Genomic DNA, 19742 nt, shown 5'->3' with positions numbered 1-19742 from the left:
GCTCCACTCGGATTGGTTACCGCATCTCGCACATGGGTTGCTCACGTTGCCCAGAGTGCGCGAACGAGGACGCAAGAGTCGGGATTGAGTATAGCCATGCAACTGTAACTGCATACCCAGCGCAACGACTATACCCCATTGCACTCCATTACAAATTTATGATATAAAATGAAGTGCTGTGTGATTGGAACAAGTTTGTGCGTATGTTTGGTTTGCCAAAAGGCGTAAATTTGCGTGAAAAGTGGGTGCACGTTCGTGGCCAGAACGTTGGCATTGAAAAATCGACCCGTGGTAATGATATGCGATCGTAAAACACTTCCAATCATGAAAACCATATTTTATGAACTTTTTTTGCTAATTGTTATCAAGTTTGACTTTGTATATTTTATAATAAATACCAACTTATTCGCACTCAATAACCGCGCCTTTTTCGTGTTCTTTGTTTGTTTTCATTCTTAGGCAGATGTCGAAATCCCTGAGAAATATACTTTTTTTTCTTGCATATTTGATTAGGTGATCTTGTATTTTTGTTGGTGGTTCGTTGGAGTAGATATTTCATGTATAATCGTGCAAGACTTCGATATTTTCGATGCATCCATTACAGTAGCTACACACGACGAGCATATCCGCGCACATGCGCACATGCTCGTCGTTTGTAGGGCGGTTTGCGCGCATGCTCGCCAAAAATCAAAAAATTTTGATTTTCAGCGAGCATGCTCGTCGATAGTACCGCCACTCGATAGTTTTCGAAACGATAGTTGAAAACATCGATAGTACTATCGTCGTGAAAGGTATTGTATTGAAAAGCTCAATTGCTTGAAATTTAAATAATTAATAAATTTATAAAATTTATACATTACTTTGTAAATTAAAGAGATTGTATATTTTTTTTTTTTATTTGAGTGCATCCAAAATAACTTTATAATAATAAAATAAACTTATTCATTTATGCGTCTGAATTATATAACTTATATACATACCCTTGCATCCCCTTGAATAACGACAGGAAAATTCTGAATTTATTTTTTATATGGCAAAATTAAAATCGGCTTGTGTTTGTCCCTTTTAAAGTGCAAAGAAGTGAAATTGGCTATAAAAAAAGATTTATAATACTACAAAACAAACAAAATAAAAGATATTCGTTTAAATTGACAACTCATTCTTATAAAAGTTAAACTGAGATAAAGTACGGAGGCGCATATCAAAATCCGTACAAGGGAAATTATTAACATTTTACCATTTTATAAGAAAACGAATATAGTACTGCTCAAAATAATAGCACCACAATATTTTTTAGCAGTTTTGACTACTTTTTTTTGTTTATTTAGTGTCTAATTTTTATAAAAAATGTACAAACCAAAAAACTACAATATAATTAAAAATTCAAGCTTTTTAATTCGAATTTCTATAAAAATTTTGTGTAAGCAGTTTTATTGCTTATTAAATTTTACTATAACTCAGTGTAAGCTTATAGTTGCTAAAAAACCCAATGACTTAATTTTTTTTTTTGCCGACTGTTGTGAATTTCCTTGCATAAAAAAAAAATTATTTAATGTAGAAATGTAAAGAAGAGACATAGTGAAGTCTTGCTAAAACCGACATCGATAGTTTTTAAAAACTATCGATAGTGGCGATAGTATCCCAGCTCTAGCATCCATATTTTTTCGAAACTTCTAGTATTAAAAGGTGTCATGGTTAAAAGTAACGAAATACAATTGAACCAACTAACAAGATCACGCAATCGAAAGAGAATGAAAAAAGTTAATTCCTGAGCGTTTTTGACATCTGCCTAAGAGTGAAAACAAACAAAGAAAACGAAAAAGGCCCGGGGATTGAGTGCGATTAAATTGGTATTTATTATAAAATATACAAAGTGAGACTCGATGACAATTAGCAAAAAAAGGTCATAAAATATGGTTTTCATGATTGAAAGTGTTTTACAATCGCATATCATTACCAAGGGTTGATTTTTCAATGTCAACGTTCTGGCCACAAACGTGCACCCACTTTTCACGAAAGTTTATTCCTTTTGCCAGACCAAACAAACGCACAAACTTGCTCCAATCACAAAGCACTTCATTTTATATGACAAATTTGTAATGAATCAAAATTAAAATGAAAACCGCTCATAAAACATCAAATTGCTAAAAAAAAAGCCATCCCGAAGGGTTAGAAGACGATGTAAACAAAAGGGAAAAACATCAAAAGCGCTAAGAAAACTTTTTTCTGAAATTCAATTACAAATACGACGGCAGATTGCGTGATCGTTGGTTCGTGGAAATACATAGATTTCTCGACATTTTATCATAATAGTTGTGTTTAATGAGACCGATAAAATTGTAGAGCAGCCCAAGTTGGAGCAGAATAGAGCAGCTGCCAAAACAAAAATAGAGCAAGTTAAGGCCCGTTTACATACAACTTTGGCGTTGCGTTGGCGTTGGCGTCGCTTCGACAGCTGACTATGAATCCATGCATTTATATGAAAGTCTTCACATAACCAAAGTTGGGCAACGCCAACGCCAACACAACGCAAAAAGATGACCAACTCGCAATTTTTCGCGCGCTTCGTTCGTCAGCTGTTCCAAATAATCAAAATTATGTGATTTAATTTTCCTTTTTAATCAAATGCGGACAAGAAATATAGTTTTTAATGCAATTATTGATATAAAATTTTGATTTATCTCCGCTAGTATGTTAATTTAGTGACCAAAGTATTCTCTGCTAAGCGTTCATTGTAGCAAGCACGGGCGGTACTCGCGCTGCTGTCAAAGTGACACCAGCGCCAACGCAACGCCAAAGTTGTATGTGGACGGGCCTTTAGAGCAACTCAGATCATAAATCTCATGAAACACTTGTCAGGCAGAAATTATCAAAACAGTTGATTGCTCGACAATTCAGGTCGTCAATTGTAAAGCGTGTGTGTGTGTCTGCTTGCTCTAAAGGTACGACCGCACTAGGCGACGCGACACGACACTACACAGCGCGGCAAAATACTCTTTGCATGTATTCTTATGGAGCATACCGCACTACGATGTAGGGCGCTACGCGACGCGACCCTGCGCGGCAATGTTGACCACACAGGCAAAAATGTTGCGCCGCATGGTGTCGCGCAGTCCCGGTGCCGCATAGTGCGGTATACCTAGCGTAACGACATAACATTTCGTACTATATTTTTAATTTGAAGTAATTGGATTTCCAATTGTGAGTGAATATTCAAATGCATTTCATTCAAGAAGAAAATTGTATGTAGAGAAACATAATATTTGAGAATTCGCCAAGGAAAATAAAAATAAAAGGCATTAACATTACATCAGCGTCACTGGCATCCATCTTGTTTGAAGGTTTTGACACAAAAAAAATAAAAAAATTTGCATCGAATTGTCGCGCCGCTGCAGTTTCAGTGCGATATATCAAAAAGTGTCGCGCCGTGTCGCGTAGTGCCGCTGCAGTATCGCGTCGCTTAGTGTGGTCTTACCTTAAAGCTTGATATACAGTTCAGTGCGAGCGTGAGCGTGAACATTCGCAAAGGCAAAGAATTCCATTTGTATTCTTATGGACGCTCACACACATCTGCTTTGCGTACGCACACAGTTGAGTGTGAGCTTGAAAAAAAGCATATGCGTAAATTATTTTTTATTCTATAATTCTGAAAGATATTTTAATTCTCTATCTTTTGATGAATAAACTATTGCAAAAAGTTAAGTAATAACGAAGATATTGGTCAAAATAAAAAGCTCACGCTCCCGCTCACATTGAACTGTATAGCAGGCTTAAGTTAGAGCAAGAAAAATCCCCATGAAACACAATTTCGTGAGATATCTTATAGGGAATATACATGATTTAACTTTCACAGGCGATTAGTTGAACCAAAAGTTGAACGAAAGTAGGCAGCCGACCAACTTCATTGTAAGCGAAAGGCCGTTTACACCAGGCGATTGTTGCTTTCAACTAAAAATCGCCTCATGTAAATTCCCTACTAACCTGGCGTAACCTAGAGCAGCTCATTAAACACAACTAATAAGTTACAGTTAAGGGCGTGTCAGACGTGGCAATATATTTCGTATGCAATATATTTCGAAAAGGCTGTCAAATTGAGAAATTTCGGAAAGCAGTTGAATGAGCAGTCACACCTTGCATGTAAAGTGTCTTTCGAAAGAGGTTTTGGTAAAAGTGCACTTCAGCGGAACCAGGCCAAAATTGACCAAAAAAATCAAGAGGGGTATCGATCGACGCGTTTTAACGCGAATGATAACAATCCGAGACTGGAAATTAAGATTTTTAATTAATTTAAGAGTTATTCACAAAAAAAAAAACACTTGCACTTTCCGCACTATGTTTTGATGGATTTTACGCAAATAAATGGAGCAGATGAACTCAAGACGAATTGATTACTTTTTATACATTTGTCACGTTTCAAGTGTAAATTTTCACGAAATTCCGTATTTAATTGGAATATTGCAATGTTGAAAATCCGCACAAAAATCTTGTGCAGTAAATATAAATAAGATGGAAGAAACCTAGTGTTGCCACTCTATTAAAAATAAAATGGAGGAAAATTGCTGCTGCCACTTTATTAAAAAATTGTTTGTGCGTCCAACTCTTTTCTGCGTAGGCGGCCTCCGGCCGCGCTTTAGGATTATAACCCTTACCAAATAGAATTCTCCTTTTTGTGTGCACCAACTGGGGTTACCCCCAGTGATGTAGCCTTGGGAAAGGATGAGGTAACCAGAATTCCGTTTGTGTGTGTGGTAAACTTGGGGCTGCAGCCCCAGTGATGTCGTAATTGCAAATGTTTTTGCGAATAACTCTTTAATGAATTACAAATTTTATTTTCATTAACTTTCTCAAATTTTTAATTTAAAATGCATATATATATATATATATATTTATCACATATCACATATTATATTTTTAACTTAAAATGATATGTGATAAAGTATTTTCTAAAGAGTAAAAACACTCATATTTCAAAATGGTTCTCTTTTTTACAAAGACATCGCATTTCAGGACGAATAGATAAGGCTTAACAGGCTAACCTAATATTCACGCACGCCGCCAATTTACTGTCAAAAATTTCTCATGCACATATGTACATTTTGTATGCGACCAACCGAAATTGAACGGCGCGCGTATGAAGCTAACTCAATTTCCAATTTTTGTTCTGCGTGACATTTTGATTTGACATTTCGCTCAATGAAATCAAATGCAAACGCACGCAAGCCATTTTCGGGTGACGCAAAACAAAAAATTCTACGGCGTGCGTACCAAAACGCAAGCCGCGGATATTAGGTTAGCCTGTAAGCCAAGAGCTTGTGTGAGCAAATCAAATTTTTGGCAAAAAATGTCATTTACCCGGTTTTGCACAACGACGATGCGCGGTTTTGTACTTTAAACGGCGATGTGTAAGTATACACTTTGAGCGTTCTGAAACCTAGTCGTCAGCCCCATTTTCGAAATTATGTAGCCGGCCCAATTTTCAAGTCCATAAAATAAAATCTTTTGCTTAAAAAAAAATATTTCTTCTAGTGATCAGGTAGCATAAATTTGCTGAAAAGTCAATATTATTAAAAGTCAAATAGTTAACAACAACAATAAATGTCATTAAATGAAACTACGTTTTTTTTTTGTATCATGTTTCTGAAACTGTTTTCCGAAATGTGAGAGAAAGGTCTTTCTGGCTGTTCACATAACGAATTAAAATTTCTCAATTCGACAGCGAATTGCGTGGAAAAGCTAGAGATATTGCCACGTCTGACCCGCTCTTTAAACAAGTTCAACACCTTTAGGAGAAACGAAGTGTATTTTTGTTGATATGCTTTGTTCGAGCGCTTCACCGAAAAAGCGAAAGCATAATGAATACTATGATCCGGATTATGTGCGTCCTTGTCCAAAGAAGAAATTGCGCGTTGAGAATACTAATATACTACTTAATGAAACATTTTCAAATACCGACAGCAAGTTAGATATGATTTGTAATTATATTTTCCGTGAATTTCAAAATGAAATCAGTTTGAAGCAAGATGAGTTAGCGGAAATAGAAAAAAGACTGGAGAAGTCTCGAACCTTGTTGGATCGTTTGCGGTATGTAATTGTATCAGAATTTTACCAAAAGCAAAATTTAGTGTTAGCAGCGAGTGATGTGACTGCTGTGCGAGGAAATGAAACGCTCTTTGGATATAATTTACACGCGCCACTAATGGAGCTACACCCTTCCGTCAAAAATATAGCTGCAAAAAAAACTTTTAGCCATTCTGAAACTTTATGCCGTCCAATTCCTGAACGTGCTGCGGCCCAAAATGCATTAAACACTATACGCGCACGATCTCAATCGAAAATACCACAAAGTTTGGTTATTGATCGTTTCAAGCAAGCAAATGTGCAAGTGGCCAAAGCGGTATCTGTACATAATCAAAAAAATTCTTTAGTTGTACCTCAAGGCGTTCTTAGATCTATATCTGTTATGACGGAAAATAAATTCATAAAAAAGACAAGAGCACTTAATGCATCTCGTCTAAACAACAAGAGAAAACAAATTATTGCTATAGGTAATACTTCTACCTATATTGGAGCAGAAAGTGGTGGAGTAGATAAAAAAAAACCTGAAGCTGCTGATCTTACTCATAAATGGATAGTTTACGTACAATCCAAAGATACGACCATACCCATTGAGTCCTTCATTAAGAAAGTACGCTTCCATCTTCACCCTTCATACAGACCAAATGATATTGTAGATATTCGAATCCCACCTTTTCAAATAGCTCGCAGAGGATGGGGCGAGTTTCCAATAAGAATTCAAATGTTTTTTCATGACCACCTACAACAGAAGTCTGTTCAACTTATACATAATCTGGTACTAGATCGAACACTAAGTGGCATGCATACTCTTGGCGCTGAAACATTAATGGAAATGTGGCTTCGTAAGGACGCTATAATCAACAAATCAAAGCAAGGAGACCAGCTGAGGCATGTGATCACGGAAGCAAATGAGAGCAAAAAAGGTTCCATATTTAATAAAGAATCAACGCTAAATATTTCATCACAAAATATAGATATAAACACTGATCCACCTACAACCCAAGTGAATTCCACAAAAAAACCCCGACCGATATATTTTATTCGCAATAAGGCAGAGTTAGGTGATAATTTATTTGGATTTCTAAATAAAAGCGGAGTAGTTTCAGCTGATAATATGAAAATTCAACCATCGGTAGGCGTTGATGAGACGCATCTTGAAGTCTCATCTAGTCGTCGTATTAATATTATGTGCAAGAGTCCACAGCGAACGGAATGTACACCCGAAATAAATTTTACCACCCAAAACTACATTTCCCAAAAAAACATCAGGATTGATATCCGTGACCCTCCAGCATTCGAAAGTAATATGATTAAGGATCTGATATTTTCTTCAGAAGGCACTATGAAAAATGGACCATCTTCAATGAATCCCACATACGATAACACTCAAGAGCAGGATACTCTCCCATTTCTGTCAACTCTACAAAAACAATACAATACAAAAACAATACAGCTCAATACGCCCAGGTTAATAGCGCTACCAGTTTCCAACGGCGCCAGTTTTCAGAAAACAACACACAACAAAACGAAGATAATTGCACTAAGTCGGATAGGAAAATTAATGCCGTTAAAAATTGATAGCGTGGCTAAAATGATCTCACCGAATGCTAAGTATACAGCTACAAATATCCCAGACACTACTGGAAACGATGTATTACAAAAAAAACTTGTGCAACTTGTAGACGCTGAAGGCAAAATAAAATTTAAGCAGGCGCTTATGGCTATTACACAAAAACCACCAATTCCAACTAGTAACGCTGGTATGACAGATATCATTAAAAAAGAAGGTAAGTTTCAATAATAATTTATCTTACCTTCTCACAGAGAGGAACTTACAAAGTTTAGCGCGAACAGGAATTTGCAGACTATTGCGAGCTTCACTTAATAATTTTTATAAATTATTTCAAGTGGAAAACATTCAGACCCTACGTATATAAACATACACTTCAATTTCTCTGTGGTTGTCACTAGGTTCATTCAGTAGCCCTGTTCGGGGACGCACTATCCAGCAAAATCCAGTACTAATTTTACTGGTTGTTCTGGAAGGCGTTTTGGAACGCAAAAACTTGCAAGAAACCAGCAAAAGAGTGTGCAAAAATGACTGCTGAACTTGCAAGTTTTACTGGATAAATTTTTACTAGTAACTATTTGCTAGTAAGAAAAACAGCTGATGGCTGATGCTTAATGCAATTCACATTACCAAAAGAAATGTTTGTGGTGCTTTTAGAGTTGCAATTGACAAAATAAACCTATTTAAATATATATTAAGATGGGAAATACTATTTTTCTTAAAAAATTCCGTAGGAAAATAACAAATTAATCAGATGTTCATAAAATTTGTTTTTGCGTTTTCGTACTTTCTTGATATTTCTCTCATTGTGAATAAATATTATAAGAAAAATAAGAAAGAAAATTTGAGAGTAACAGAAAATTATCAGAAAAAGTTATTAAACGGAAAACTAGTAAAAACTTGGAACCTACGTCATTTTGACCCTTTCTGACTGTTAAGTTTTGGCGTGCAATTTTCTTTTTGATTGGCAATATTTCCCAACGTCATAAAAATAAAAAAAATGTACCATTTAATTGTTCATCCATATTTTCATTTCACTAATTGTGTTTTTCAGAAGAATGACTAATTTTAATATTAACACTAAGACTATTTATTCAAAGATTAAATTCAAATAAAATGCAATAGTAATTAATTTCATTGCTGCTAGTCGACCGCACAATTCGGCTGCTCAAACTCGACTCCCGTCTCTTTCTCTCATCCTCCTTTTCCTCCACTAAGGGCCGTTTGCACCATGTCTAGTTAACGCTAACTGGAGGTACATCCTTCAGTTAAGCACGTTAACTGCTTTATCGATCACATGTTATATGATGGGTGTCAATAACGTCGATAAAGATGTTTAACTGGGAGTTAGAATTAACTAGACATGGTGCAAACGGCCCTAAGGTCCAGTTTCTCTATCTCCGGTTAACACTAATCCCCCGGTAAACATCGTTACCGACCTTATCGACTCCCTGTTATATGCATGGAGTTAGAACGTCGATAACAATGTTTAACCGGAGAGTTAGTGTTAACCAGAGATGGAGAAACCGGCCCTAACTATAGTTTTACCGGTCATTTAAGTAGAGATTGCTGATTAACTTCCACTATTAATTTTCACAGTCTTCATAGTTGTCATAGGTATGCACAGTCAATAATGACAAGCGAAAAGCTCGTTTTATTTGCCAATTGCGGCGAAAGTTTCTCTATAGTGAAACAGCTCTTCCTTATTTACATTTTAATTGTTCTTTTTGACCGCCACTGAAACAGACGGGATTTCTTTTAAATAAAATACACCACAGCAATGGATTACGAAACGTCGGTAAAGAGAGTAATTATATAATAGGAAAATTTATTTCATTTTATTATGAATTCGTGTAGTAAAAGGCGTGGAAAATATGAATGCACCACACAAGAGCAGCTGCAGTTTTGTGAAGACCCCCCCGAACTGCAAACGTGTAAAAACTGTCCAAAAAGACTGTTGTTTCGGAGTTCGCTCAGAAGTCTTCTTGCCTGTATAATTTCTTCTTGCTCCACAATAATAGCCGCGTACGTAATAGTTATTTCCTCCATGAATAATATTCTGCAATGGATACTATTATGATATGCATACGCAAATAATAAATTTTTAACACAACTAATTACGCAAATAAAATGGATTCAGTTTTAATTTAGTAAAATTTTGCAACTTTTTTTCTGCAAAATTAATAAAATTGAAAATATTAACATATGTTTTAGCGGTGTCCCATACTCAATAGGTCATCACAAAAATAATATCAATTGTCACCGTTGGAGCTTTTAAATTGCCCTCTGCATACCTAAACGTGACAATTGGTTATAAACATGACAATAGTTATAGCGGCGAGTTTTGTCATTGCACGCGAATAGGGCTGTTAATGGCCAATATTGGCTATTTAAATATGAGACATGCAACCCTGTGTTTGTACTAAACAACCAAGATTGATTGGAAAGCTGCTCAACAACTCAATCTCAACAAATTCCACCAAAAAACAATCAGTTGTTCAGCATAAAATGTAAACAAACAAGCAAATGCAACAATAATTTCAAGGAACATGCAGCAGTGCTGTCAATTGTTTGGCATATTTAAACAAAGGTGATCTGAAACCCAACGAAAGTTAAATGGCATTTAAACAACAGTTCACAATTAAACTTAAAAGTGCCATTCAAATATTCATTTGAAATTGGCCCTTAGTGTTAACCAGAGATGGAGAAACCGGCCCTAAAGTGAAGTAAAACGGAAGTAAAATGAAGTGATGAAGTGAAGGCTTCCAAAGAGAAGTGACAAACTTCAATTGAAGTGACAGCGGCAGCACTGGTCTTCGTTCATGATTCAATAATACATTCAATAATACAAGGTTGGATAAATATTGACATTTGTGTCAATCGACTGCCTTGTAAGGTTGCATTTGAGAAGGAAATAGAAGCGGGTAACAATTTTATCCCCTGATGTGAAAAGGTAGAAGAAAAGTAGTCTGGTAGTGCTAAAATGCGTTTTTATATACAGATTGAATTAAATGTATAAAGAAGATTCCACTGATCTACGCAATAGACAATGAATTAACTTTTTATGGCCATATAGATATTCAGCATCATTGCGTAAGTCGTAAATTAGGCTAAATTATACGACTCGATAACATTGGCATTGTCTACTGTCGTGCTGAAATAAATAAACGACGAAAATCGTCGAAAACTATACAGCGCTGCCAAGTTTTTCCGTTTTAATACTCTAGTCGAGTGGAAATTTTAGGCAATGACGTGAAGTTTTCGATACGATTCGACTCTCGAAAAACGACTTGCATTCGACACGACACTTGCGATGAGGGTGATTAAAAATGAATTAATGAAGATTCACATAAAATTCTCACTAAAGAAACATCTTATCGACAAATACTCCCAAATATTCAAAATAAACCATGGTTTCATTGAAATTCTAGTATATATTAAACAAAATTAATGGAATTCAAACAAATCCTTTTTCAAAGAGACTATATGAAGAAATATAAAAAATGCTAAAGATGCAATTGTTATAATGCATATAAGTTAATCTTTTAAAAATTATTATATTTGTTGCATTTAAAGATTACATGTTCAATATCTTAAATTGAATTACATTTGGTTTTTTAAAAATTTAAATTTTTTAGTAACGTTTTCTACTATTTTCTCCAATCAGTCTTGCTAATCATTATAATGGTTACATTTAAAAGTTAGATCTTCAATATCGTAATTTAATTACATTTGGTTATTTAAAAATCTTTTTTTTTTATGTTTTCTACTTTTTTCTCCAATCAGTCTTGTTAATCATTATATTGGTTAAACTTTAAAAATAAGTCTTCAATATCGTAATTTAATTACATTTGGGTTTTTAAGCATGTAAATTTTCGGTAATGTTTTCAACTATTTTCTCCAATCAGTCTTGTTAATCATAATATTTGTTACATTTAAAAATTATATCATTAACAGCTTAACTTGAATTACATTTGGTTTTTTAAAAATAATACAAATAATCATTTAATATATGATTAATAATTACCAGATTACGAAGGGAAGTTATAATAATTATTAAACTTACAACTGACAAACAATCATAATGATTATTTATCCTAATCGAAATTTAACTCTAATGTACTTATTGGTTATAAATCTAAAACACGAACCACGTCATCGCCTAACTCTCAAACTATTCGGACGTGTATTTATAAAAGTGTTCTTAGCTCGCGTAATAACAATACTAAATAACCCGTTGTCATATTTTCGCTTTTGTGCACTTTAGTGGAGCATCAGGCTATAACAACCACTTTGTAAACAAGGAACCGCTACAACATAACAACAAAATGCCAACACAACCAGAGCCACCTGACAAATCAACAGACAGATTCGNCACAACCAGAGCCACCTGACAAATCAACAAACAGATTCGCAATACTAAGCCAATTTGACGACTATAACATCGATTACTCATTTCCCACACTTACACATAAACAAACACCACTTAACCAACCCAAATACATAACAATTACAGCAGCCAAAAATGAACTACAAAAACTAAGCCCATTCGTAATAAAAAGAGCAATAGACGGAGTATAAACTCAAATAGAAAACATAAAACAACTCAAAGACGGTTCACTACTTATACTAACACGGAACTCAAGAATAGCAGAGAAATACTTAAAACTAAAAACGATTGCTAATCTTTGTCAAGTCACGGTAAAATACCAAGAAAGTTATTGAAAGTCAAAGTTTCGCCATATTATCCAACACCCATGCGCTGCAAAAATTGCCAGCTACTAGGGCATACCAAAACACGCTGCACCAGTCCTGCCACATGCGAGGGCTGCAATCTTCCACCCCATTCTCCAGCTGACTGCACACGTAAGCAATGTGCAAACTGTGGTAGCGATCACGCCTGATTTAAGCAGACTCAGGAAATACTAAAAATTAAAACCATAGCTAAATGCTCCATGGGAGAAGCACGGCGCAAATACAACGAAACTAACACTCCAAATGCAAACTCCAAAAGCACGTATGCAAACGTCACCATAACAGGTAAATCAACACCTATCAACATAGCACCATCATCACCAACCCAAACAAGTACGTCCATGGCTAAACGTCCGGTTACATCTCCACCAACAAAAACGAATCTACCAAAACTACAAAAAACGCAAAAACCACTCCAAAGCAATAGCTTTAACAATAATACTAACAAAACAACAACAAAATCACTCAATCAAAACATAAACTACAACCAACAGCAAAATTCACCCCATCACATATCCCAGCAAACCAAAATGATACTTGACAACATATCTACTGTCTCACCATGCACTAAACTTACCCAACAATTATTAAACAAAAACGATTATTTCATGCCAATACCCGACTCTGACGAAGAACCTAAACTATAAAATATTAATATAATATATTTTACATAATAATTTACAATAAAATGTAGCAGCCAACGCTTCCATTCCACAGTCGTCCAGCAAAATCAAAAAACACGTTCCTTGGTGGAACAAAACATTAGCAGATCTCCGCAACCAAAAAATGACATCCTGGCATATCTTCCAAAAATATCCTACACAACAAAATCTTCTAGAATACAAAAAGCGTAACGCTATCTTTCGAAGGGGAATGAAACGCGCAAAAAAAGCTAGTTTTGAAGATTTTGCCAATTCAATTAACATAAATTCAACTTTACAAGAACTATGGAGCAAAGTCCGGAGGCTAACCAACTGTAATAAGCAAACATCGATATACGCAATAAAAACAGCTCAAGTTACAACAACCGAATCCAAGCCTATGGCCAGCCTTCTTGCTCATAACTGGTCTCAATATTCCAATGACTCAAACTTCGCATATGAATTTAAGCAAGCTAAAAACTCTCATATAACACCAAATCAACCAACCAACCCAACTGCAAGAAAAATGTAAACTCCTATCTCAATGGAAGAACTAGTTTCAACTTAAAAAAAAACTAAAGGAAAAACTCCAGGTTTCGATCGAATTTCATATGCAATGATTAAGCAATTGAACGCATCTGCAAATACAAGACTTCTAGCTTTGTATAAGAACATTTTTCAATCGGGTACAATGCCGCAAAACTGGAAAAATGCCACCGTCGCACAGTGTATCATTTCCATATTCTAGAAAAGATTATTTCCATTATTTTGTGTCACCAAATTTGAAAACAACGTCAAGAATGTTTTTAGAAATGCCTGATAAATACGAAACAATAACAACTAAACAATTTTAATGAAAGTGTATGGCGGGACGGGGTTTGATTTGAAAAATTACCGAGCACAATAATATTTAAACTTTTCTATTTGAAACTGAATCTCAATGTTTATTTTGTCGGTGTTATGTGATTTATGCAACAATTACTAAAATACCATTTTGGTCTTATTTGCTTGGGTATGTTCTTTTTAATGAATATACATTTTTGGGATTTTAGTAAACTCAGTCCNTAGGGAAATTCTAAATATCAATTTTGGGCATTTTAGCCTTTGCAGTTAGTAAAATATTTCAGTTTTTGCATTTTTAAAAATTGCAGTTATATAATAGGGTGGCATGACAGTAACTATAAATTACCAATTTTTTGTAAAAAGCTTCGCCTATCTTATAACGTACCTTGGGCAAAATTTCATTGATCTATCTTCAATAGATTTCGAATTACAGAATTAAAAGCAGCTAGATGTGTAAAATCTTACACTGTGCGTCGTCCTCATCGCAAAACCCCAAAAAGAGCCAAATCAGCTTGAATCTTATCGACCAATCTCGCTAATTTCGTGCCTCTCGAAACTAGTGGAGAAAATAGTCGCGACGCGTCTACTGTGGTTTATAGAAACAAAAAAGCTCATTTCATCCTGCCAGGTCGGATTCCGACCAGGAAGAGGATGTACGGATGCGCTGCTACACATCGACTACCATGTGCTCGCCTGTATGTGACTCTCCATAATAGAGGTACACCAGACCGCTTTGTTATAAGTGTAGGTCCTGAAGTTTCTTTTGAAGACCAACTCTTTGTTAATATCGTCCCTGGGGAACAGAGCTAGGGGGAGCTGGGTACCTAGCTTGTCCCTGTTCCTAGAAGGGCTGATATTTAAACCTACGTCTGCGCACCACCTTTTTGCAAGGTTGAGACCTTTTTGGAGAGTCGCAGAGAGTACTAGCGAACTTTCCTCTAGCGATAATCACTATGTCGTCCACGTACCCTTGGCAACGAACGCCCTCGTTAGTAAGTATCTGTAGGAGTTCGTTGTATTTGAACGATGCTATCACCGATAACAACATTTTTCAATCGGGTACAATGCCGCAAAACTGGAAAAATGCCACCGTCGTCCTCATCGCAAAACCCCAAAAAGAGCCAAATCACTTGAATCTTATCGACCAATCTCGCTAATTTCGTGCCTCTCGAAACTAGTGGAGAAAATAGTCGCGACGCGTCTACTGTGGTTTATAGAAACAAAAAAGCTCATTTCATTCTGCCAGTTCGGTTCCGACCAGGAAGAGGATGTACGGATGCGCTGCTACACATCGACTACCATGTAGCGAAAGCTTTATCTACACATAACCATATTTCCATACTATCATTAGACTTCGAAAAAGCGTTCGACAGAGTAGGAGCACACGTAATCTTAGAGAAACTTCAGCAGTGGGGAGTTGGACCCAAAATCTTCAATTTTATAAAATCATTTTTCCTAAACCGTAGAATTCGTGTCAAGGTAAACGGTGTTTACTCTAATTTATATCCACTATCAAATGGTATACCCCAAGGGTCGCCACTTTCGGTTTTACTATTTTCAATTGCATTCAACGAAATTAGCCATATAATACAAAAACACAAACTTGTCAACCATTGCGCCTATGTCGACGACATTTATATACTATGCAATGCTAAGAATGATAAAGAATCTAACGAGGCCCTTGAAAATGTGTTGAGAGAAATTGACGACTGGACATTTGCAAGAAGATTAAATGCTCTTCTCATAACTACTCAATCAGGCTGAGGCAACATGACATCGAAAACGTCGATGAGCTGCGGATACTGGGACTCATATTCACAAACAACTACACATGGAAGCGGTACCTATTAAAATAAAAAAAAGATCTGCACCCCAGAATCAATCTATTATCATCATACCTATCTTACAAAGGATATGTTCACATAAATACACTCATACACATTACGAAAACATTAATACTTAGCAAAATCGATTACGGACTTTACTTAGCCATTACTGGCTTACAAAGCCATTAGAACTAGTCTCTTCGCTTTTCGCACCACATCAATAAAAAATCTTCTTATTGAATCGAGTTTACCCGCACTAGAGGAACGGATACAAGAAATTAATTCCAAATTAATACCAAAAATTTTATTCCCAAATACAGCCGTAATAAAAGAAGACATACAAAAACTTCTACCATCCAAACGTAAATTCAATGTCACTTCTGCTCTGCTGAAAATAATAAAACTTCGCCGCCACTTCAACTTAGAAGTAAAACCACGAACTNAAACAACGAACGCCCCGCAACTACAGTCCGGCTTGGAATTTAAACAGCCACTCATGCGACATCACATTGCACATTCACAAAAAAGACAAAACTCCAAACCTAAAATTTAAACAAATTTTTCTTGAGAGAGTCAATACCTATAAAAATATCGGCTGGTCCATCGTATTTACCGACGGATCAAAAACGCAAGACAACGTTGCTTTCAGCATAGCATCCGAAACTGGTGTATATATTAGCTTAAAATCCATGGTCTCATACTCATCAGTATTCTCTACAGAAGCAGCAGCAATACACGAAGCCNTCGTATTTACCGACGGATCAAAAACGCAAGACAACGTTGCTTTCAGCATAGCATCNCATCGTATTTACCGACGGATCAAAAACGCAAGACAACGTTGCTTTCAGCATAACATCCGAAACTGGTGTATTAACTTAAAATCCATGGTCTCATACTCATCAGTATTCTCTGCAGAAGCAGCAGCAATACACGAAGCTTTAGTATTTGCCCTCCAGAAAAGAACAAAAACTATAATATGCTCAGACGGCCTATCGGTTATCCAAGCAGTTAAAAATCCAACTTGCAACACTTGAGAGACAATTAACCGTATAAGAGAACTACTATTAAGAAATCACAAGTTACTAATGTTACTATGGTGCCCAGGGCACGCAGGAATCGAGGGAAACACCTATGCCGACGATGCCGCGAAATCTGCCTGCAACGCTCCAATAAAAGCCAGCCCGAGAATTGAAAAACTTGACATTAAACGACATATAAATTTATGCATATCAAAAGAGCGACAAGAATCGCTAAAAACTTATAAACATACGTACTACACCGACATCAACAAGGAATATACCCCTCCACATTACCCAAGAAGTGTACATGATTTCAAAGCAAGAATTTTTTCTCGCCTTCGCCTTGGGCATACGTTACCGGATTGACTCGGAGCACCCACTCCGACCAAGGACCATTCCCCCAGCAGCACCCCCCCCATTTTTTCGCACTGGAAGCATGACCTACCGGCAAGTCTGCTCCGCATACTACTGGTCCGCGCCGGCATGGAGCAAAACCCCGGACCATGGACATGCAGTGTCTGCAACCAAAATTAACACCACTCATCCACCTCAGTCCGTTGCAACAGCTGCAATAACTGGTGTCATATGAAAGCATGCTCAGGCCTCCACCACCATAGGGAGTGGAGTGCTAACTTTGTTGCATCGTGCTGCAACAATTCACAGCAAGCCCAGCATTCAACACAAACAGCGCCCGCCCAACCAACAGCCAGTGGACCAACTCCCAGCATACAACCCCGGACATCCACTCAAAGCAGATGGTACTGCAGCGTCTGACAGAACCTGATAAGGCGAAACACCACATCAGCAAGATGCAACGCATGCAACAACTGGTGCCACCTGAAACGCTGCTCCGGCCTCACACACCATCGCGAATGGAGTGCTGCTTTCACTGCAGCCTGCTACGCTGCTACCTCACAACCCCAATCGCCTGCACCTACATCTGTGCCAATGCCAACGCCAGCGGCAATCCCACAACCGCGGCCCACGGTCACAACCACACCGGCACCAACACCGGTGACAACAGCAGCGGTCGGACCACCACACCCGCAACAATCACAGCAGGCACAGCAAGCAGTTCAGGCAGCGCGCCAGTACTCCCTCACCCCGCGAATTACCATCACCAGGCCCAACTCCATCAAACTATTGCAGTTCAATTGCAACGGACTACAAAGCAAGATCGCTGAGATAGTCAGCTTCATGAGGCGCAACAAAATCTCAGTCGCGGCGGTCCAGGAAACCAAACTCCACTCCGGCTCTAGCCTTCAGAGTCAGGATGAGTTCAACGTCATCCGAAGAGACCGCCCTCGCGGCGCCGGAGGCGGCATCGCCTTTATATTGCACAACGCGATCCAATACCGGCTCATTACCCCCCGAATCGCCGCCAACGATACACTCAGTGAGCACCAAGGCATGGCAATCAAGTCGGGAGATACTGAGTTGGAAGTCGTCAACGTGTACATACCACCTGCCACCAGTTGTCCAGCAGGGTATCGCCCGAACATAAGTGCGCTACTCGAAGGCGAAAACCGGGTAGTGCTAGGGGATTTTAACGCGCACCACGAACTCTGGCACTCCAACCTGGGCAACGACCAGCGGGGTACACTAATCGCAGAACAAATTGACGACTCAACGTTTTGCACTGTAAACGACGATGCACCCACCAGGGTCGCGGGTGACTGCTACAGCTCGCCAGATATCACTATAGCAAGCGGGGGTCTGATAAATTGCATTGGTTGGCAACCAGTGCTCACGCTCGCATCAGACCACTTGCCCATAGTAGTCGCGATAGACCACCCAAGAGATTTTATCACATCCGAAGACCGTACGTATATGAACACAAAGAAGGCCAACTGGGACGGTTTTACGGAACACACAGACCGCAAATTCAATGCTCTTCCACCACCAACATGCGGCGGGACTCGCAGACGAGCGTGATCGAATCCGCCAGTCTAATCTTGGTGATCCCCGTATCAGGGATCTCAACAAGGACATAAACAAACTGGTCAATGAACACAAGCGGAAAACGTGGAATGAGCACCTCAAGACCTGCAATCTCACCAGCGGAGCTAGCAAACTGTGGACGACAGTAAAATCTCTCTCCTATCCGGCGAAACGCAAGGACAACGTTGCCCTTACATTCGGCGATACCACCACGTCGGACCCACGGACGTGCGCGCGTTTCTTCAGCCGGTAGTTTATTGCATACCCGGAGAGAGACAAAGCCCGCCGCAGTGTGCTACGTAAAGCACACAAACTCCGCCCCCGAGACACACCAACGTGCTTTACACCAGAAGAGACGCAGGCAGCTGTAAAGAACGCCAAACCATCCAAGGCGTTAGGCCCCGACGGAATCTCGATGCAGATGCTGAAAAAGCTAGGACCAGTGGGAGTCGAGTACATCACAGCAGCTTTCAATTTGTCACTGTCCACCCTGATCATCCCTGAGATGTGGAAAATGGGTAGGATCATCCCCCTCCTTAAACCAGGTAAAAGGGCGGACGCAGGAGACTCTTACCGGCCAATCTCCCTCCTATCCCCAGTGGCAAAGACAATGGAAGCACTACTCCTCCCCAGTCTAACGAAGCATCTGCAACTAGCCCAACACCAACACGGATTCCGCAAAATGCACAGCACAACCACTGCATTAAACGCCATCACCACACAGATAAGCGAGGGTCTGAACCAACGTCGACCCTGTGATAGGACGGTCCTAGTCGCGGTGGACCTGTCGAAGGCCTTCGACACGGTAAACCACGCGACCCTCTGCCAAGACGTCCTGGATTCGTCGCTTCCGGATCGGACGAAGCGGTGGATAACCAGCTATCTGTGTGGACGCCAATCTTCGGTCGAATTCCGAAACGCCAAGTCCAGGCCGCGTAGGATTAAACAGGGGGTCCCCCAAGGCGGCGTACTCTCCCCGACACTGTTCAACCTCTACATGGCGAAACTCCCTCCGCCGCCAGCAGGAGTTAACTTGGTGAGCTTCGCCGATGATTGCACGTTTATGGCGACG

General features: G+C 38.5%; 1 protein-coding gene across 11 annotated transcripts in view; it reads left to right on the top strand.

Moving 5' to 3' along the window:
- Window positions 1-1640: 1640 nt before the first annotated feature.
- D12 (YEATS domain containing 2 homolog D12) overlaps window positions 1641-19742 on the top strand; it is a 48951-nt gene continuing 30849 nt past the window's right edge. Inside the window, exons 1-3 of one of the 11 annotated variants that reach the window (XM_017615643.1) lie at window positions 1742-1760; window positions 2037-2396; window positions 5787-7862. In XM_017615643.1, the coding sequence (XP_017471132.1) occupies window positions 5813-7862 (2050 nt within the window). In that variant the 5' untranslated portion in view covers window positions 1742-1760; window positions 2037-2396; window positions 5787-5812. The other 10 variants (XM_017615644.1, XM_017615653.1, XM_017615647.1 and 7 more) reach the window with 10 other exon arrangements.

This window comes from Rhagoletis zephyria, unplaced genomic scaffold (genome assembly GCF_001687245.7).
Source record: "Rhagoletis zephyria isolate East Lansing unplaced genomic scaffold, Rhagoletis_zephyria_1.1 Rzeph_scaffold_01050, whole genome shotgun sequence".
Lineage (NCBI taxonomy): Eukaryota > Metazoa > Arthropoda > Insecta > Diptera > Tephritidae > Rhagoletis > Rhagoletis zephyria.
This window is presented reverse-complemented; position numbering and strand designations above follow the sequence as displayed.